The following is a 23,307-nucleotide window of genomic DNA, read 5'->3' on the forward strand; positions in this document are numbered from 1 at the left end:
GATTCTATAAAAATATAATCTGCAATGTAAAGAGGTACTCCATCGTATTGTAACATTTTAATAAATTGATAAATCGTGAAGTGAACTGACAATTATTACGAAATTATATTAATTAGTAATAATGTTCCCAAAAAATAAGTTATTCATGTGAATTCCTGTAATTAATTTAAAAAATTAAGAAATCAAACAGGCTTATTAAAAATTAATAATCTGAACAATAGCCAACGTATTTAATTATTATCAAATTCATTAAAATATAACAGTCAACGAGAAATCCTAAATATTACTTTTAATTGCGAAATTCAGTCGACGTTAATTACTTTTATATAAATTTATAAACATAAACTTGCCAGAAACCTCTTTAATACATATTCCAAATGCTTTAGAAATAGATCCCAGAAATCATTAATTACAAGCCAAAGATGATAAGAGATGAAAAAAATAAAATAGTATTACTTATCAAGGTTTTACCGCGTTACGGATGTCGCCATTGGTTGGGTAAAGATTACTGTTGACTTCAGTGTTTCTTGTGCTGTTGACCTAAGGTTACGATCAGTGATTGTGTTTAGTGTTTTTGATATTCATTTACGTGAAGTAGTTTGTGGATAACCCTTACAGGTGGCTGAGCTTAATATTTATCCGGTTGAAGTAGTGATTTTGTAATAACGTTAGGTTACATGATAAAAACATAGTGCCTTATGCTAATTAAAAAGTGCAACTTTTTTTTATATAAATAAGTAGTTTATTTTTTATTTTGAACTATAGAACTATTACCGGAAAATGCGGCTAAAACAAAGGAATATGCGGAGGATTCTTCCTGCAGGTAAAGATGTATAATAATTCTGTTATTTACTTATTCTTTTATGATGTAAATGTGACGTCTACTAGTAAAATGCATATTTTAATTTATAGACTCTAAATTACCTATAAGTATAAAGACTAAAGAAAACTCATCTAATAAACGAACCTTGTAACGTGACTAAAGATACTCAATTCAGAAGCGGTAGTAATAATAAATTTAAAAAAAATCGAACAGCTTAGTCATCAGTCAGGGTCATACTTACAACTAAATGAAAATGACTTTTCATACAAAAGTCTTTTTTCATTTACTTTTTAGGTATCTGTCTTGTTAATATTTCAATAAATCTATTCTATTTAAATGTAGAAATATTACTCTGGATTTTAATATTTTTGACTAGAATTACTTCGTGTAACCAATATATCAGCCTGTACTTTGGTTATATTAGAAAAAGAAGCGATCCAAATTCTATAGGTTCTAGCACAAATTCTTGAAAATATTTTGAGATGTTTTTTATTTTTAAGGTTAGGAAGTTACATTATAAAGTTTAAAAGGTTTCAGTTCCTTATGTCTTTTGTTGGTTCTGATGGAATAGTGCAATAATGTTATTCTATTATGTATTTGTCATCTTAGTAATAGCGGTAACAAAAATATTGTCAATTATTTTATTGTTGATTCTCTATAAATCCTAAATTCTCGGATGGATTTTTCCTTTATAATTCTAATGGTTATAGTACATTCTTTATTTATTTATTTATTTAACGGTACCCACCAATTTTACAAAAATAAAATAACACAAAAGATACTAATAATAATACAACTTAAGCTAGATAATAGTAAGACATAAATCAATCAAAGTGACAAATTAATTTAAAGAAACCTGTTAAAGTAACGAGTCACTAATTAATTAATTAATTTAAGAGAACTCCTAAAACTGCTAAAAGAAACGTGCAAGTCAAGACTATACCTATCGAAAGAACGTTGCATTCTAGTTATAGCATTATGCTGTCCATAAGAACTACTATCAAAATCTACATAGAAGAGTTTTTTCAGTCAGTCAATTTTTGCGCCCGAAAATTCAGCCTATTTAAAAGATAATCACAATCAGTCATGCCAGATATTAATTTAAAAATAAAACACAAGTCTGAATTATTACGCCTTAACTCAAGTGAGTCCAAAGAGAGAACTGATATGACTGACTTGTAATCAGTATGACCATTAGCTAATGGAACCTTAAGTTTAAAAGAACAATTTCTTAAGAATTTATTTTGAACTTTCTCAATATTTTCAATATGCGATTTTTAAAATGGAGACCATACGGGACTAACATACTCCAAACCAGAACGGACTAACGAACAGTACAGAACTTTATAGACAGAGCATGAGAAGTCTTGACTGCATCTAGTTGTCGTCTCAATGTCGACTTAGAATCGAAAATTACTCCGAGATCCCTAACTTCCGTTACCCTTTTTAAAATAGTTGAACCTATACTATAATCAAACAATGTAAGATTGCGAATTCTTCCAAAAGTTATTGAATAACACTTCGGAACATTTAAATCTAAACCATTAAGGTTGCACCATTCATAGAGATTATGCAAGTCATCCTGTAACAATTGATAATGAACATTAGAATCAATAGACAAAAAACAATTTCAAATCATCAGCAAATAATAAAAATTCACAATTTCTTACAAATAATCCTATATCATTAACAAAGATTGTAAAAAGCAACGGACCCACATATGACCCCTGAGGAACGCCAGATGGCACAGAAAAGCTGCTAGATAAGAAGTTATTAAGCCGTATACATTGCGATCTACCCAGTAGATAGTCCCTTATCCAACAAATAACATTTGATCCAAAACCCATAGCTTGGAGCTTTGCCAGTAGAAGCGCATGATTAGCTCTGTCGAACGCCTTCGAAAAATCCGTATAAACAGCATAGAACCCTTACCAAAAGCATTAAACAAATAATCTTCATAACATATTAAGTTAGTAACAGTGGAACGGCCTTTTTGAAAACCATGTTGACTGTTAATAATAAGGCTTTTACATTGCCATGACAATTGCTTGGTTACAAGTGCATCCAAAAAATTTAGGCAAGGTTGACTGTATACAAACTCCCCGATAATTACTGACATTACTAGTATTACCAGACTTAAATATCGGCGTAATATACGAATTCTTCCAAAAAGAAGGAAATACTCCCGACTTTGAAGACAGATTGAATAAAGTGCAAATAGGCTTCGACAGAGTACATACACATTCACGAAGTAGCAAGCTGGGTATGCCATCCGGTCCCGCAGAAGTCTTGCTCTGTAAGCCAAGAATCTCATCAAAAACCTCTACTAAAGATAACTCTACAAATTTGACATTGAATTGATCCACAAGCCCTGTCATGTAATATTCAGGTATTTGAAATGCTTTATCAGAATATACGTTTGACAAATATTTGGCAAATAAATTAACAGTATCACCACCCTCATCACTAGTTTCATCATTAAAAAACATATGTTTAGGAATAATATTTGACTTTTTAACATTGCTTACATGTTTCCACAATAACCTAGGATTTAACAATAGATTATTCTCGGTACGAGAAATATAATCGCGGTAACACTGACCGCTCAACACACTGCATGACTGCCGAAGCCCAGAGAAAACCAAGTAATCACTTTGAAATTGAGACTCCTTATACTTCTTATGAGCAATATTCTTACGTAAAACTAAGCTTCTTAACTCTCTTGAAAACCATACAGGAAAGCTACCAGTATTATAGGACTTAATAGGCACAAATTAGCTGATTCCTTCATACAAAAGGTCATAAAACTTATTTAGGGAAATATCTATATCAGAAGTGTTGTTAATAAAGGACCAGTCGATAGATGCAAGGATAGGAGAAGGATAGATTTAACGATACAAAATCAGCATTTTTGAAGTCAAAGAACTTTACTGAATATTTCAGAGACCTTGACATATATGGTACTGAAAAGACACATTCATACGGAGTGTGTCGAGAGCCAGTCACCGGCAATAAAAAATCATCCGCCAATCTAGAAGACCCATTAATATTAGAAAAACAAAGATCAAGAAATGTGCCTTCCGGATTTGGTAGCTGAAACATTTCCTTACCATCTAAGTAATTAAATACCTGTCCAAGCAGTGAAGCTGGTGCGACATTCGAACACCCATCCGAAAAGGTAACTTTAAGATTTTGATTTTCATTAAACCAAGTGCAGTCAGGTAGGTTAAAGTCTCCTGCAATACTAAATAAGCGATTCGGATGGGCCTCAAAGATCTCCAGTACTGTATCACAGAAAGCACTGTATTGACCCATATCAGATTTTGGCGGCAGGTAAACCACACCAGAAACAATATTCTTAAGATTAAGTTGTACAGAAGCAAAAACTTGCTCTAACAATGAACAAGAGTGTTTAATTAATCGCGGTTTTAACTCCTTTCTTACAGCGAGTAAAACACCCCCACCATCCTTCTTAGCACTTGTTAGGGCACTTCTATCACATCTAAATACTTCATATGCCGTAAACACCAATTCAGATGACAAAATGTCCGGAAACAACCATGTTTCAGCCAACGAAATTACATCATAACTGCATGCGGATATTGTTTGCTTCAAATGCATCAGCTTAGACCTCATATCCCCAGCGTTAAAATAATACATTACCAAGGAATCACTTTATCGTTTTTTGGACCTCGTACAATTCTCTTCGAGATTGATGGAACCCCATTGGTAACTATCACATCTTCACATTTTTCCTCTCTTTTTGCCAATTCTCCATAAACTTCTCGAATTTTATCACGCTGTAATTTGGTGAAATACATTTTAATTACTATATTGCTACCACCTAATTTCTTTTCTCTCTCAATAATTTTTGTACAATCTCGGTATTATTAAAGCACACTTTTATAGGCCTATTATTGGCTCCATGACGTCCAATTCTATAGACCTTAAAGGGCTCAATATGATCTATTCCCAACTTATTGGACAGAACATCAAGTACGAACTTTTTATCATGACTAATTCTATTATTTATATCATCAGAATTACTTTCCTGAACATTAAACATCTAATATTATTTTTGCGCTCATTTCGATCATTTATTTTAGAAGTTATAATGGGGTTACTATTCTTAATCTTATCATTTGTTGGTTGAGCAGGGTTGTTTTTAAATGTTTGAAGTTTCTGTAATTCCTCCACGAGCTTATTAATTGTTGATTGCTGAGAAACAATAAGTTTATGCAATTCAATAATGCCGTTCATCAGATCACCAATGGAAGCATTTCTCTTAGACAAAATCTCAGGTAATGATATTACATCGCCCATTCCTACATTTTCCTGAACAGTCTTTATAGAACTAGAGCTTTCATTATCATTATGAACACCAATACTTGACAACCGTCTCTTGTTAACTGTACAACAAGAACTACACTTCCACTCATGACTCTTCTTCTTCTTAAAAGTCGCATAGATTTTATCAAATTCGGTTTTGGAAAGTTTAGAGCAGCCTTTGTGAAACCAAGAGCGACACAAGCTGCATTCAACGGAAATTGCTCCTGATTTAATTACTTTATCGCAACTGCTACACAGTTCCATGACAAGAAACTCAAAATCACAACGACAATAAATTACCGAAAGTCCTTACTTTGCTACTTCGTTGACTCAATGCACAAACCAGCATTAGACAAATACATCAAAAGTCCATACTTTGAACTGTTGTTGACCATATATTTACACCTGACCATAGGAATTTAGTGTAAAGTATACAAAACATGTGATAACTAACTACAATTGGCAATGCGGACAGGTGACTCATTAGTTTTGCTAGATCAATCACAGCAGTAGGCAAAATGAAAGGAACCAAAAACTGTTACGATCATATAATATCACCGTAAATACACTTATAAGTACAAAGCACCTTCAACAATGAACTTCTAACTAATTATCCGAAAAAATCATTTTGTTAAACATTTTGCAACAAACATAAACACGACTTTTCGCTAGGCTGCCGCGACGTGAATGAGAAATTCTTATCCTTCTAAAACCAATGGAACTGTTTGAAAGATCATTTCTATTAAACTATTTATTTCGGATCTCTATTCTAAATCCAAAATATACCATTTTTTGAATAAAAAATTATTATAAAAAAAGGATAGTTTTTAAAGTACTGAAATTTCTACAAATCTTTTAAAATGGTAACATAACCTGGTGGGTTCATGCTAGTGTAGTTTAAAACATTTCCTTTTAAGACTGAGGGATAATATGCCTCTACTAAAAACTAACATTACAAATAATTTTAGCGACGCAACGTGCATTTTTGTTCTTCTAATATTAGGACAAATCAAACTCTAAAAAATCAAACTTTTGGAATTAAACTTTGTGAAATCAAAACGGTTAAATGACGCCTCGCAATCAGTTTTTCATAAGGGTAACGTGTACAAAGGATCTTTTTAATATAAGGCATAATAATTGTAAGTGTATTTATAAAGGTTGATTTTAAAATATTCCAAAGTATTTGTTATTGGTCTTGGATTATATTAATTTTCTTCAGAGTTTTTTTTTATTAAATAAATTTTTAAGTATCAAAAATACAAAACTGTACAAGACTACGACTCTAGAGAGCCCTAGAGGAGTGAGATAAAACGGGCAGTGCATTGGGTAGCAAAAAAACTTCTTTACTTATGTACCAAAATACGTTTTTGTCACTATAATAGTATTTGTACAGTTGCGGTTTGTAACCAACGAATTTTTTTTCTCGTGCCAAAAACCATGTGTGACGAAAAGCACGAGCAAAGTATCATTCTCAAATTTCTCATTAAATTGTAAAAGACTCCGACTGAGTGAGTATAAATTGTTGCTTGTGTGCCTGTTTTTGAGTGGTACAAGCAGTTCAGTGAGGGTCGAGAGGGTACTGAAGATGACCAGCGCCCAAGTCGTCCTGTCCTGTTTCAACCCCGGAAACGGAGACCAAAATTAACCAAATTGTGCATGCAGAATGCCGATAAGGAAGTAATTAAAATAATTTTACACGAGGAATCATACATCACAAAGGTCTGTGCAAAGTCGGTGCCAAAGCTAAGTCCTGACCATGAGCTCTTATGTCAATAAGTGCGTTCAGAGTTTCTTGAAAGGTTAGAAGATCTCAGACTGATGAAAAATATTATTGAGTGCGAAGAAACGTGGATTTTTAAGACGGTGTTAAAACAAAGCGGCAATCCATGCATTGGAAGAAGCCTGAATCGCCCAGAATCAAAAAAGCAGCGATGTCCAAATCAAAATTTAAGGCAATATTGATCGTTTTTTTTAAAATATTAACGGTATTGTGATAACTGAATGGGTTTCAGAGGGTCAGAGTATTAACCAGACTTGAGGTAATATTTGTCAGTTTTGGCAACACTACGAGAATGAGTTTTTAGAAAACGGTGCCAGTTGTGGAAGAACAACTCGTAGATTTTGCACCAGGACAACGCACCTGCCTATAAGTTAAGCGGGGTTTGGTCGATAAACGCACTCTAGTGCTCAAACACCGTACTCACCAGATTTGGCACCGTGCAATATTTTTTTTGTTTTCGAAGATAAAATCTGGCTTAAAACGGACCCGATTTGAGTCGAATAAACGTATGTGGTGAGGAGAAGGAAGTATATTGAAGGGCAGCATTCAAATATAGAATATGTGTTACAATAAAACCATTTTTTGTAATCTGTCTCATTATTTAATAACCAGATCTTTTAGTCAAAAAAAAAGTTAAGTAAAAATATATAAACGAAATGTAGTCATATGATAACTGCTCTAACTGCTCTTCTAAAGTTATTAAAATAACTATAGAAACTAAATAAAACTTTCCAATGATATCATCATTATAATAAAAATGTTATTATTATAAACTAGCATTATTTATGATCTCTTAAAAATGAGCATTTATGAATCTCTTAATCTGGTGCAGCTTAAGACATAAAGAAAATGGTAATTTTAATTTTATATTATAAAATATTCTTAAAGAGTATGCCGAGTGCTTTGGGTTTAGTAAAATACATTGTTTTAATTTGTGTTCTTTATTTAACCTTTATTTTGATTATTTTGACTTGTAAAAACTGAAAATGGTATATACTTATAAATAAATACTATTATTACTACTACTACTACCATTAAAGCAACAGAATGAAAAAAGCAGACAAATAAAAAACACAGAATAAGACTAAGCTGGAGAAGTTAAATTATAAATGCCTATTAAAATTACATTGATATAAGAAAAATATTAATTAGACTTCTGTTATTTTTTAAGTTTACGTACTTTAACAAGTAAATACGTACTTTCTTTACTAGAATAAAAATAAAGTGTTGAGACATTTCTAAGTCTTAACATTACATAAGAGGGAATTTAACTTAGATATATTACTCACAGTGGTTTTTCTATGTTAGGTTAAATTTTAGAGAGATTACGTTATTTTTTTAAGGTTATATTATTTTTGATATACTAAGATCTAAAGATTTACGATAACCCCAGTTTCATACAACTAAGAGTTTTATTTATTTCACTAATAAAGATATAATCTGATTTGTTTAACATTATTATAAACATATCGTCTGCCGATGATATAAATACAAGATGTTATAAATGCATTAAAAGTGGCACTCGATAACTCATTTACACAAAACAAAGAAAACAAAAATTTTCAATTATAGCTTAATCAGATGAATTAAAAAAATTGTTGTAAATCGCCAGTAAAAAAAAATTTAGTTAAGACTAAATCATTTATTTATTTTAGTATTAACTAAAGTCCATCCAGGAGAGACCAATTCTCTTTACTATACTTTCTGTTATCTTATTTGGCTCATAGCTGATATTTTAAATTTCTTAAAAATATAAAAAACACTGTTGGGTCGATCTCTCGATGTAAAACCTCTGACTAAAAGAGTGCCTTTAAAGGTTTGTAATAAGATTCTCTCTTTGGCCATAAAATTTTAAAAAATTTTGGGAAATATGTGACAATAAATTAAAATTAAGATGTATTAAAAAACATGCTTCTATTTTTATTCAAATGTGTATACAAACTTCTACTTGCTATATATTATTCTAAATAATTTCTTAATAGGTAAACTATAACATAAGGTAGTATATCTTTGAATTATATATGAACGGTTAAAAGATGCTTGAAGCCATAAGCATCGCAGTTTAAGAAATAAAACAGAAGTGAAAATTAGCTTTTTTTATCTCCTTTTGCATGTTGCCTAATACATTGAACAACATTTTTAATTATAGTCACTTGAATTGCCTGAAATATTCTCTATAATATAGTGAAGACGATAAAGCATTAAGCAGGCTCTATATATCATATAATAAGCAAATATGAAAATACTCTTACATCAAATCGGCAAAAATATATAATGAATTCTAATATGAAACCAAACTTATTCTTTGTTTTTAAAGTGTTTACTTAAGTTCTTTTTAATGAAAAGAAAGAGAAAAAATATTAATTAAATAAGTCATATAAATTTTTTTATCAAAAGTAAAATAGTACAACTTTTATTTTAAAATGTTACTCTCTTTATTTTAGGTCATAGTGACGATACATCTAATGCAGATGCCGAGGAACTAGAGCAAGGTATGTAAGAGTTTATATATTTTTTAGTGTTATTCTTCTGCAGAAATAATATAAATAAAATCCGCTGTTTCTTACTGAAGGTGCATTATTTTTTATTCCTAAAATTGATGCCATATTATATTATCTAAGGTCAACAAAAATAGAATATTCAAGAGCTTAGTAGTTGTAGTAGTAATGATGGGAGCGTCCGACAGGTAGGTCTAAAAGTTCCTTTACCCATTTAGAAACTATTTAAGTTAATTTAAGAAATTTTTAACGCACACACGAGGAGGTTTCCAAAATATTTTTATAATTTTAACATGTAACATTGTAGGCAGTGATAAATTAAATTTAATGAATATGTTGCCCAATATATGATGTAACTTAATATAAGCTTACCTAAGACTTATCTGACTGGTAAAAAGTTAATATCAAAACCAAAGAAAACTATGAATGTTACGTAATAAAAAACAATGTTAGTATTTTAATTAGTTGATTTATTTATGTTTTTTAAATTATAAACCTTTAGACAAACGTGAATTTTGTTTTAAAATTATTATATTTTAACTTACTACTGTTTTTATATTAACATAAATAATTACAAATAAAGAAAAATTAGTTCAAAACCAAAATAAATAAAAAACAAACTTATCTTGGACATACAGAGCTTTAATATATAAATAACCAATAATAGTATAAGCATATATTAATTGAAATAAGGGGTAAACATAATTAATATACAAGCCCGGTAATGAAAGGTCTTAAGTGTAAATTAATTGACAATCTATTTGCAATAAAAAGTCAAGTTATAAATTTGAAAGAAAATTGTTGCCTTCTTACTACCTCACCTCTACCAACTAAAGTTCGACCCAAAATTCTCTCTAGAATAAAATTTCTTTCTTTAGCTTAACGCTTTGCCTATGAATTCCTATTGCGTGTTAATGCGTGTATATTTCAGCATTCAACTGCCAAAAATGTTCAATAAGAGATAAAACTGTATTGTAATATTAAACTTTTAGATATATTTCGATAAATGTTTTAACAACTCCCTTTGACGAGTCTTACAAGCAGTAATAAATAAATGAGCTTTGAAAACACTCTGTATAAAGGTGTTAAATGTCAGTATGCCACAAAATTTGCTCTACAGCTGTACTTAAATGAGTCTACCTTTATTTGTCTTTCCAATATTTTTCTCTGCCGATCTATATTCTCCAAGAAATCCAAAGGTATAAAATTTTTGGTAAAAAATATACTTTTTCCAAAAAAAAAATATTTTTCTGTAACATTTAAAAGATATTTGATAAAATATTAGCATTAGATTTTCTAATTCTAGAATTTAATCTCGTTTGTAAGAATATTGTAAATAGAAATAATTGCCTACTTACTTTTGTAAATGATTCAATAAAATACGATCAATGAAAGGACAAAATTTAAAAAATTAGGTTCATATAAAATTATTTTCATTAAAAACTAAATGATAACGCTGCAAAATAGTTTCCTTATATTTTTCAATACCTCAGATTGTTATATTTCCATAAGTCGTTATATTTTTATTCTCTCACCCATAGATCAGATCCATATAGTGAAAATCTATTTTTATTACTACATAGAACGAAAGAAAGATGAGCCCTAGCAAACGTTATTCGGCTGTTTTTTTGTTTAAAATCAAATAAAAAATAACAATCTCGTAGCATGAGGAATGAAAATTTAACCTGATATTTCTATCATAAAATAAATCTGAAATAGGTACCTTAAAACATTGAAATTATACTTAATAAAGATAAGTCTAATGAGATGTATCTCATAGTCCACTGATTTTTGAATGCTGTAATAAAATTATTTTGCTAAAACTGAACTCATACACTAACAAAAAATCAAAAATGTAAATACAGAGTGTCAAAAAGGAGACATCTAGGTGTTCAAGAATTGAGCACTTAAAGTTTGTCAATACGACTCTAAAGAAAATTTACAGAGTGGTTATTTTCGCATAAATAAAAAGCGCCTGCGCCTTCGCCAAAAGTAGTATTTTTTTAAACTTTGCAGGAATAATCCACTAGTAGAACTAAAACTAGTGTATAGACAAAAATTTAATTCCAAGATAAAACTAGAAATTTAAATATTTGTTTTCCTCCTAAAAACGCCCTGTACTGTTTTAATATTGGTATTTTTTTTTAAATTGCTTATAAAACTACAAGAAATTATAACCAAAATAGGATAAGAAAATAATTTGGTATGACCGCAAAAGTTGTTATATAATTTTTCTATAATTTTTTTAAGCATAATTTATACTAAACATGCTTTTTATGTATGCATGTAAAAATATGTTTTAGATGCATCCAGGGTGTTTCAGAACTATGGGATCAAACTTCTAGGGGTTGTTCAGTGCAACAGTAGAATCCATTTCAGTATAGCAGTCCATGTCCGGAAATGTGTCACTACGCCACTACGGCCCTAAGACGCGTTTAAATTTAGAAAAAATATTAATTACCTAAATAGGATCTGATGCACTTATTTTTACCTTTTGTATATGATACCATAACAACAATTGTTCAAAATATCTTCCTCCAACCTCATTACACCGATTTAAATGCCGCACATGATTTCGGCGGACTACACTAAAAATTTGATCTTCGTTTTGAATGATTTCAAATGCTGCTGTTTTCGTCCAATTCAATTCAATTCAAAAATTCGTCCAATTAAGTCTAGCTCTGATTCTACTGGAGTTTCGTAGACTAAAGACTTTACATGTCCCCACAAGAAAAAATCGAGCGACGTTAAATCGGGTGACCTAGGAGGCCAAGAAACTGCTCCACCTCTGGCAATCCAACGGTGCCCAAACCGCTGAGCCAAATACTCGCGTACTTGTACAGCAAAGTGAACCGGCGCTCCATTATGCTGAAACCACATTTGCTGTCTAACGTTTAGTGGAACCTTTTCAAGGAGTTCTGGGAGAACTTCCTCCAAGAAACGCAGATAAATAGGTCCTATTAACCGTTCCGGTAGAATGTATGGCCCAATTATATAATTATCAACAATACCTGCCCATACGTTGACAGACCAACGATTCTGATGTTTTCTTGTAAAAATTGTATAAGGATTTTCTTCGTTCCAAACATGGCTATTCCTACTATTAAAAATACCGTCTCTTGTGAAAGAGGCTTCATCAGTCCACAAAACATATCGTAAAAAATTTGGTTGTACAATGATGTGATCTAGAAGCCATCAATAAAATTGAACTCTAAGATGATAATTGGCTGCAGTCATACCTTAAACTTTCTGGAAGTGGTAAGGATGAAGTTGTTGCTAGTGTAATACCCGCCAGACAGCAGCGTTACTCGTATTCATATTCTTAGCGACGTCACGTGTGCTATTTGATGGTTCATCGGCAACTCGCTGAAGCACCTCTTCTTCAAATTCGACCGTGCTTACAGTTCAAGCAACACCAGTATCATGCATATTGGTTTTAAACATCTCAGCGAGCCGCCGATGAACCGCAATAAACTTTTTGTATCAAGGATGCTGTCGTTCAGGGTAACGTTCATGATACAACCGCGATGTTGCTCGTGCATTGCAGTTTTTTGCTCCGTATGCCAAATGCATATCTGCCAATTCTTGATTGGTAAAGTTTTCCATTAGCAATAAATGTTTAAAAATTGTAAGCTATACAATTTTTAACCATGACATTGAGAATTGACATTGATAAGCGTTGATTTTAAACAATTGTTGTTATGGTATCATATACAAAAGGTAAAAATAAATGCAGCAGATCCTATTTAGGTTATTAATGTTTTTTATAAATTTTAATGCGTCTCTATGCCGTAGTGGCATAGTGACGCATTTTCGGACATGGGTTCCTATACTCAAATGGAATCTTCTGTTGCACTGAACAACCCTCAGAAGTTTGATCCCATAGTCCTGAAACACCCTGTATACGTTATAGCTGCAATAAATTAAATCGTTAAAATACAAAAAAGTCGCTTAATTTTATCAGCATTGGAATTTTATCATTAAACATTTTTAATCATTTAGTGATTTCTTTAATAATTCATAAACTAACTATGCATCAAGGTCTTTTAAAATGTCAAACAGCTATTTAGTAAGTTGAAGTAAATAACTTTAATAACTTCCTCTTTAAAATAACCTCATAAAAAATAGTTTACTGGATTTAACTCAGGGGTACAAGGTTAAAGATTCCCTTTAACCCCTTATGGGCGTTAATTCCAGCTTTTTTACTTGAAAAATCGAATTTAAGAAAAAACGCTAAGTTACTGACCTTTCAGTGCTAGGATGAGAATAATATATCTAAAATAGTAAATTATGTGGGTTATTGGTTAGAGAAGAGGACGCCATGTAATTAAAATATTATAATGCCAACTTAAATTGTTGAAAAAAGGTTATCTTTCTCGGCATAACTACAAGAAGTAATCCAACCCGTTAATAAGTAGGGATATAATGAATAAACAATTATAGATAGATGCGTGTTAAAATATAAGCCGCCTGGAGGGAATTTTCATTCCATCTTATGTAGCATGTGCATATCCTATTTTCCAAAATTTTCATTATGCTGCCATTTTAAATCTGAATAAATGCAAATTCCACTGCACAATAAAAAAAAACAACTTTTTTTTTAAATTGATATTATTTTCTGTCACCGGTCATTCTGTCGCGGCCTTCTTAATAACAATTCGGCATTGTTTACCTAGAGATGCATGACCCTGACCTACTATTAGAATCACAATATAATAATAATTTATTATTTTACAAAAATTATCTTTAATTTAGTAATTTTTGAACATAAGTTTATAGTGTTAAAAATTTTTTTAAAACATAAGTTTACTTTTTATCTTAAAATCCTAAATTATTTCAATAAAACACAATATATAATCATGTTGTACGAAAAAAAAACCCAATCAGTGCCATTTTGTTACTTTTTTAATATGTTAAATAATAAAGGAGATACAATGGAAGTTCCAAAATCCAAAATTTTCAAAATCACTCTGTAGATTAAAAAATTAGACAGCTACCAAATTTCTGATAATGGCCTATTTCCTTTCGTAAAAAAGTACCACAGTAATGCAAAAACCGTAAGGCTCCTGCTCCTATAGCAACTGAGATAACCCAAAAAAAATGTCCAAACTTGGACACTTTTTTAGGTTATTATACACGGGTATAAACTTTCTTTATGATACACACAGTCCTAATTAAGCACCTATTTTAATTTTTTTTTAGGATTTTCACGCAAAATATCCAAAACGTTTTCTTCCAAGGGTTCTTCATTTGGAGTGTTCTCAACGTGAATAACCGTCTATATTCCTGGACGGCTGCTCTTCCATTATCGTCTTAATATCCGTCAATAAAAACAACAAATAGTTAAATATTAGTCTGACCCTGTTATTACTAATTCACTTATATTTAAACAATATATATTATATTTTAATAAGTAAATCTTTTGTAATAGCCTTTAATCAATCTGACTTTTTTGAGGATTTTTTTATAACAGCCCTTCTACATTTTTGACTACTTTTCTTTAAGAATGATTTTTAATTTTGAACTTTTTTTGAATAAAAATAATACTGCTTTTAGTAGCTATCAGTATATTTTCAATTATATCTTAACTATTAAAGCGTCGCGGAACCGTGAAGTTTTAACAAAATCAGAAACCAGGTTACTCTGAAAAACTTAGACCAAGGTTCTAAAAAATGAATAAGCAGATTTCGTCTCAAATATCTTTTATGTCATCAAAACACATTAAGACGAGAATTCAGGATAAAAGCTAGTAAAGGACCAAATATTTTCTAGAGAATCTGCGAAAAGCCATTTCTTTCTAAGAAGAATATTAAAGTCCGAATGAAATTTGCTTAAAATCATTTCTGGACAGTTGCATATTGGAAGCATATGTATTTCAGTGATGAATCCAAATTCAGTATATTTTCTTGCGATATACGACATCCCCCAACATTAACTTAGGTAAAAGTATAGGTGTCTAATATATGTGAAGTATAGTGGATAAGATCTGTCATGGTCTGGAGATACGTTTTAGGATAGAGTTATTTAGAATAAAAGACATAATCAGCAGGTTAATTTACATGAACATTTTAAAAAATCAAATGCTTTTATATGTGGAATACAAAATGCCACTTCAACACGATATTGTTTGCAAACATGCCTCTAAGTTGGTCGCAAATTGGATGAATGCATAAATTGTTTCTGTCGTAAAGCAGATCTTAATACTTAAAATTCTTTGGAAGAAATTACTTAATACTTAATACTTAAAGTTTCTTGGAAAAGAATTTCACAAATTTAGGTTAATTGTTCAAAGCTTGGCTGAAAACTTGGACTAATATGGATCTTTTAATGATGTCCCTAGTGGCGATGCAAATAAATCAACCCAAACAAAAATTAAACGGTTACTTTTATACAAGGGGAAATATTGTTTTTATAGTTTAAAATTAAACAGTAATAAATCTAACTGAAATATTTAATGGATGAGCATTATTAATAAAAAAAAATAAATAAATGTTATTTTTAATTGGTTCATCCACTTATGCTGAATACAACAATATTACATACTTATTAAGTACCTATGTGGATGCAGAGTGTCTGTCAAAAGAAAAATTTTTTCATATGGTTATTATAAACTCTCTTAATTAGCAACACTTAGCAATACCGTTATTTTGGTCATAGAGTTAAAATTAACCTTTGCCACAAGTCCCTAGCATAAATTAGACAAATATGACAAGCACTTAAAAAACCCATAAAATAAACATATCTTAACAGGTTCAGCGAAATATTTATTACTAATAGTAACGAAAAACCGAATTTGTATTTTGTTTACTATGTTATAATACCAGCTGCGAATAAATGTCAGACTATTTTAAACAAAATAAACCTTTTATTTACTGCCCGACCGCCCGTAAATAAATCGCTCGTATTCGAATAATTTTACTGGTCAGACTAGACCGAAAACTATTTTGTTTATGGTCTGTACATTTTACGGACAATAATTAGTAAAACCACGTCTAAATACTAACTACATATATATTATGTATAGTATTTTCTTACGCATTATTCTTAAGCGTGTAGTCTTACAGTTTTATTAAGATATAATAAGAAGACTATCTTTAAATCACTCTTTTCATTTTAATTATTATATTGTTTTAATTTTTACATACCTATATATTAAGGACAGTACACTAAAAGAAGTACATAAATAAAATTCCCTACAAAAAAGTAATATAAAATACTCTCCGTAAACTCTTCTACATACCGCCGGAGCTTATTTAACTAATTTAAGTTTTAGTTCCGGTTTATCCAATTTTTATAGCTTGTTTATGGATCCTCGCATCGTCCGGATTAAAACTTGCAGAACGTCGTCCTGGAAAAGCGACAAAAAGTTACGGTTAGTTACTGACAACGTCCAGCATTAGGCTTTCAAACTTTTCAGGACTACAAGAAATTAGTACTCTATGTTATGTTGTAATTTAATTAAATCCTGTGTGATCCTTCATTATACTTAAATATCTCTAAAAGTTGCTTTAGGTGTTTAGTATATTATAAGCTAAATTTTAAATTTATTATAAATTAAGTAATTTGGCCTCGATTAAAGAGTTACAGGTTAAACCCAACTTAGTTACTAATCATGCAAACTTGACATCTGTGTAATTTAAATCATAGAAGTGCAATAATACATAAGAAGATTCTGTTTCTAAAAGTTCTGTACATAATAAAGAACGGTTCAGAGACTTCAATTCATTTAATTTTTTATGTGTCAATGAAGCCCAATCTAATTAATTAATTAAATTATCAAGTTAAAACTGCATTAAAAGATAATTTGATAATTAGTGGCTCCAGACACCGTACAAGACTTGCTACATATTGCAGAACTTTTGACCCATAGTTGTAGTAAAGTAGGTTCTTATGGGACGTTATAAGCTAAAGTCTATGTTAAGAGAACGACAGTTCTGAGCAAGGTGCAGGTGCAAGGATAATTTTAAGTAAGTAAGGAAACTTGTTGCTTGTATTAGTTTCATTATTGTCGTATCCTGGTGATAATATCACCGTTATAGAAACACGTGTCGAGGTAATTTATATATGTATTTTAAAATGGTAAAAATTTTCTTCTACCATTAGTAAAATATACTTGACGTTATACTTGACATCTATTTATAATTTATTAAAATTATTGGTGAAATAAAATTCACTTTAGTTTTATTTTATCATATTATCATTAAATGACGAGCATACTTATATTGTTTGAAATTCTTGCGTTTGAAATAATAAATTAAAAAAATAATGCAGAAGCACTGCTTTAAATATGTATTTGCCAGTATTTCTGGCATAGGTAGGTATTCGATTTATATGGAAAAGGTCCCGGATTCAAAACCGCTCAGAGTAATATATATTTTTGTTGTTTTTCTTTTGTTGTCAATATTAGCTAGAGTAAGAAATTAAATTTACAATATTGATATTAAATATTTTTATAATCATTTTGCGTATTGCAACTAAGGCTAAAATTATTTCATGAACTTGTGCGAAAAATAATTTAGTATTTTTGAATATTCTTGCTTGTTTTCTCTTCAACAGTAAAATAAATTGTATGTTACTTTGGTGCAAAATCTCCTTTTTTTATCTGGAAGATATCACCATAATATAATTAAAAATTTAAATAAAAAAAATTAAAAAACTATTTTTTTAATTATGTAATTAGGCATTATTTATAATTTTTAACGTATTAAAAATCATAATGTACTAATAAGAACATCCATAATATGCAGGTCAATATCTGGAAAAGAGTGCATTTTACAAGAGTGGAAAATGTATACTAAGAAAAAATATTCGCTTTGCTATCTTCACTCTACCATTATCTTGTATATGTTTTACGGAATTGCATTGAATTTAAAATAAAATTATTATAATAAATTTCTTTATAACATATTTTTTACTGAAAAATCAGCAGGGACACCAATTTTTTTTTCAATTTAAACGCTAAGACATAAAAATAAAATATTAAATAATCTCTGCTTTATACTGTTGACTAAATATTAAAAATTTCCGCGCACTAAAATTATTTATTAATTTTCTATCAGTCATTTAGCTGTAAAATAGAACAAAGGTGCAGTTTTGTCCAGTATTAGTCCTATTCCGGTCTAACATTTAAAATGTGGAATGTAGAATAATAATAATAATATTAATAATAATAACAATAATTATAATAATTATAATAATCATATTAATATAATTATGCGGGATTAAATAATGGCCTATTTTTTAGCATCCTAACAATTAAGTATAGGCTGTTGAAGCCACAAAGTACACTGTTTATTTACTTTTACTTATCTTTGAATTTTTCTATAATCCTAAATATAAAAATCTATTTACAAAGTAAAGAAGGAGAAAGAGAAAGAGAGAGAGAACAGAAAGAGAGATCGAGAGAAAAGAAGGCGTAAAGAATAAAAAAAGAAGAAATGACACTATAAATACAGCATTACGTCATTACATTACATATTGTTTAATCAAATAGGTTACGTATGTTAAACAAACATTTTTCACCAAATTGAATTTCCAAATGACTGTGTTAAATCACTAAATTTATACTTGTTTATCAGCTTGGGAGTATTGTAGGAAAAGATGATTTAAAAATTTCCCTATAATGTCTTGGAATGTCAACAAGATACTTTTGTCTTGGGTTTACATGATATGCTGAAGTTTTTAGTTTAATTTTATTAAAGAGGTAGTACGGGGTGCGATTTCTTAAAATTTTATAATAAAAATAAACTGAATGTAGCTCTCCTAAATTGTTGTTTAAAATAGAAATCTTTTTATTTAAAACAACTTGAATTTGACGTTTTGTTTCATTATCAAGGCCTGGGCCATAAATTAAGTCACAAAAGTTAAAGTGAGATAAGACTAAAGATTCGCATAATGTTTTTTTTTTAATTTGATTTAAATAATATATATGTGGGTAAAGCATTGTTAGGGTTGAATAGGCTATTTTAAGTTTTGTAGTGACATGCTTTTTAAATCGTAATTTATAATCTATAATTAAACCCAAGTTTTTTACACTATCTTTAATTGTTATCTTTTCATTTCCTATTTTTAAGTGTAAATCATTAAATATATTCGTGCGGTGAATCTTACTGGTAAAGACAATTGCTACGGATTTGGCTGGACTAAGTTTTAGCTGAATATTTGTCGATTTTTCGCATAAATATTAAAGGTCACTATTTATTTTTAAATTGACTTCCTCAGTACCAGAAACATTGAAGCTGTAAATTAATTGGGTGTCATCGGCATACATATGATGATCACAGTATTTAAGATATTTGTAGATGTTATAAGTGTAAATAGAGTATAAGAGAGGGCTCAGAATGCTTGCTTGAGGAACATCAGCAGTTATTTTTACATTAGTTGAAACAATGTCACCGATGCAAACCCTTTGAAATATATCTATTAAATATGATTTAATTAGCCTTGGTGCCATATCAGAGAACCCAATATACTTCAGTACTGCCAACAACAATTCATGGTTTAAAGTGTCAACTGCTTTAGAATAGTCTAGCATAATAAGAACAGATGCATTATTCAAATCTAATGATTTAAATATTGAATCAGTGACTTCAGAAAGAGGTGTCTCACAACTATGCCCCTATCTAAAACCGGATTGTTTAATGGGTAAGATATTATTAGAATTTACACAAGTGCCAATCTGAGTTTCCATTACTTTCATTACTTTTTCTAAAATCTTGGATAAGCAAGAAAGGATTGAGATTGATTGAAGGTCGTTAAATTCTTTAGGGTTGTTACTTTTGCATAATGGGCTGAATTTGCTTTGCTTCCATGATTGACGAAGATTCCATTGAAAGACGTGCTTGAGCAAAAAATTATAAACAACAAAACTATATAAAAAGTGCATGTCCACCGGGCTTTGGAAAGATTTTAAAAAGTATAGCTATTTCAATAAGGAGACAAAAGGCTTGAGATATGTCATTTAGCTCATTTGACAAATACGGAGCGTTTAGTTGCTAGACATGGTAATCACTTTTGGTTATATGCTACTTCTTTACATCTCCACAATTACGCAATATAATGGCGCAACATATAATAATGTAAAGGAAATTGCTGACGATTTTGCTGCGCGTTCAATAATAAAACTTTCTTAAATTATAAAAAGGGTTAACAATTTTCAATCTATAAGTTTGAAAATATGAATAATGTTGTTAATTGTCGTGGAATAATTCTAACTTAAATTTTTATATTTTTAAATCGATACTTACTAATGAGCTTTGGAACTCTTAGTAGTTACATTATTGGAGAGCATAGAGCATGGCGTAGAGTTTCATTTGCAAAATGAACTATTAGAACTAAGATGGCAGTATTCCAGTACTATTTAATTCAGTGCTTATTTCAGTTTAAGAAAGTGAAATGTTGCCCTAAGCGTCTAAGACCTGCGACCGAATATCACATAGGTAGGCACATGATTCGAAAACTCAAGAGTTTTCGAATGGGAATACTTATACTTCTCATAATGGGAAACTACCTACATGTCAAAAAGAATTGTTGTAACACCAGACCGAAGTCTGGTTCCCTCAAGAATCAATTTTATTTTTACTTTATATAAGTGATGTTGTGCCTGTCTTTAAAAAATATAAATGATTGGTATATGTGGATGATTTAAAGCTGTATTATGTTATGAACTGTAGTGTCAACTGTTTATTTGTACAAGGCGGAATTTTTAGGTCAGCTTATTAGTATAACAAAAATTGCTTGATGCTTGATGTTTTGATGATTTTCAATAGGAAACGGATGGCGATACATTACGATTACAAGGTAAATGAGGTTTGTTTGAATAACTTTTAATAATTTGGGAGTAATTTTCGATATTTATTTAACATTTAAATATTACTTGAAAAATGTGGCTATCGATTGCTAGGGGTTTTAAAACAAACTTGCATGTTACTAATACCAAAGCCATTAATTTTTTTATAATATATTAGTACATATTACCTAAGAATATAATTAATTCTGTGATATGTCTCCTTTTTAAATTTTTTTGTATTAATCTTTTAAAAACTAGGCAACTCAAGATGATAAAATAGTTACTGTTTAAATATAAGTTTCCATATAAAATATCAACTCAACCAGCAAGGTGTATATTGGTTTGGAGGCTTCAAAACGGCACCTTATTAAAATAAGCATTTAAATGGTTTGATTGATTAATAAGTCAACAGAGTTTTCTCGATATAAATAGATATATAATTAACGTTGAAAGTCAACCACAAGATTAACATGAGGTTGCCTAAAAGTAAATGGACCACTGCGTATGAACGAGCACTAAAATCGGAAATACAAGCATTTCTAGATTCAGTATTTCTTAGATTATTTCAATGTTTATTTTAAAATTCCTATTAAAATGTCTGTGTTTTTAGTCTAGCCTATAAAAAAGTGACACAAGCTACTCTTATGTAATAATTAATTTTTTTGATGTTTTAACTTTTTGGTCATAAGTTAATAAATACTGATTTACTGAAATATTCCAAAATATTTTATTTTAATAAATATAATCCTAAAATTTGGCAGGGGTTCTACTAAATGGTAATAGTATAGTATTTGTTTTTACTGTATTTATCAAAATTCAATTAAAAAACTAAATTATTGCAAACATGTGCACTCTAAAGTAAACTATTTTAGTGTAACAAGATAAGTATATATGGTATCAAGGTTGATATGCGTGTATATTATTAAGGTTAAGCAATAAAAGTCAATTTCTTATCAAAATAGTCAATAGTTTTTTTCAATTTTAATATGTTAGACAAGAATTGTAGAAAGAGGTTTTTAAGCCTTTTATTTCTGGATCTATCTAAAACAACAGATACACAATAATTAGTTATGAGTTACCATTATAATAAAATAAGCGAATGATGCCTAATTTGTCATTGTGAAATATGGTTTTCTTGGAATTATTTTTAGTTAATTTTACACATATATATTCTGAGTAATAAACCTGGATATTGCACATAACGTACTTGTTTTGACTCCAATCTTTATTATTAAAAAATATGAACTTTTTCTCTAAAATCCAATATATTTTTTTTAGCTGTCACTAAAGATTTGATTTTTTAGGTCTGATCAAAATTATATTTACTCAAACAATTTTTAAAAATGTTATTTGAGAAGTTCAACCATAAAAAGATTAGCACAAATAATATCTTCATGTCAAGTTGTAAATTTTTGACATTGACTTTCTACGTTGTTAGGAAAAAAAGATTCCGTTTTTTACGCATTTGATCCCATTTATTAAACTCAGCATGTAAGGCTAACTTCATAATTAACTAATATAAGGAACTTGTTGCTCTATTATGAACCTTAAGTGTCTAAAACTGCACTTAATTTCTTAAAAAAAAAGTGTTTTGGCTAGAATTACTATACTCTATATATCTAGTGAGGACTAAAAAAGTACCAATAATTTTTATCCGTACAAAGTTAAATTGATGCTAGGACTAAATAAACCACGCTTTTTACGAACCTATAAGTCCTCGAGAAATAAACAGTGTTAATTTCCTTTTCAACGTTTGTTTTTCTATCGAAGGTGCTTTCTTATTAGAAAGCTTTCGTCATAATTGTCATTACCGGATTGATACCAATTCTAGTGTTTTCGGAATATTATTACAGAACCCTCAAAAATATGACCTATGGGTGGGTATTTTTGAAAATCCTCAAAAAGTTCCTTTTTTCTTCCAGACAACTACTATCTATTCCGATTTTCTTAAATATTGCTAGCCTAATTCTGTCGAGCATTTTAGGAATGTTTTGGACATGGGCTGGCATACATTGAGAAAGAAGTTATGTTTTAGCATAACAGAGCTCCACCACATCATGCATACTTAATGCATTACTTAACATGCGTA

The 23,307-nt window shown here is 29.9% G+C and overlaps 1 protein-coding gene and 1 long non-coding RNA gene across 2 annotated transcripts in view; one reads left to right on the top strand and one right to left on the bottom strand.

Moving 5' to 3' along the window:
* Positions 1 to 606: 606 nt before the first annotated feature.
* Positions 607 to 23,307, top strand: part of LOC126743339 (zinc finger protein 1) — a 218,059-nt gene continuing 195,358 nt past the window's right edge. The window contains exons 1-2 of the mRNA XM_050450376.1: positions 607 to 823; positions 9,377 to 9,424. Of these exons, the coding sequence (XP_050306333.1) occupies positions 781 to 823; positions 9,377 to 9,424 (91 nt within the window). The 5' untranslated portion in view covers positions 607 to 780. The remainder of the gene's footprint in view (positions 824 to 9,376; positions 9,425 to 23,307) is intronic.
* Positions 16,524 to 23,307, bottom strand: part of LOC126743342 (uncharacterized) — a 186,817-nt gene continuing 180,033 nt past the window's right edge. The window contains exon 3 of the long non-coding RNA XR_007662833.1: positions 16,524 to 16,778. This is a non-coding gene — a long non-coding RNA (uncharacterized LOC126743342). The remainder of the gene's footprint in view (positions 16,779 to 23,307) is intronic.

Source organism: Anthonomus grandis, chromosome 12 (assembly GCF_022605725.1).
Source record: "Anthonomus grandis grandis chromosome 12, icAntGran1.3, whole genome shotgun sequence".
NCBI classification, from domain to species: Eukaryota; Metazoa; Arthropoda; class Insecta; order Coleoptera; family Curculionidae; genus Anthonomus; species Anthonomus grandis.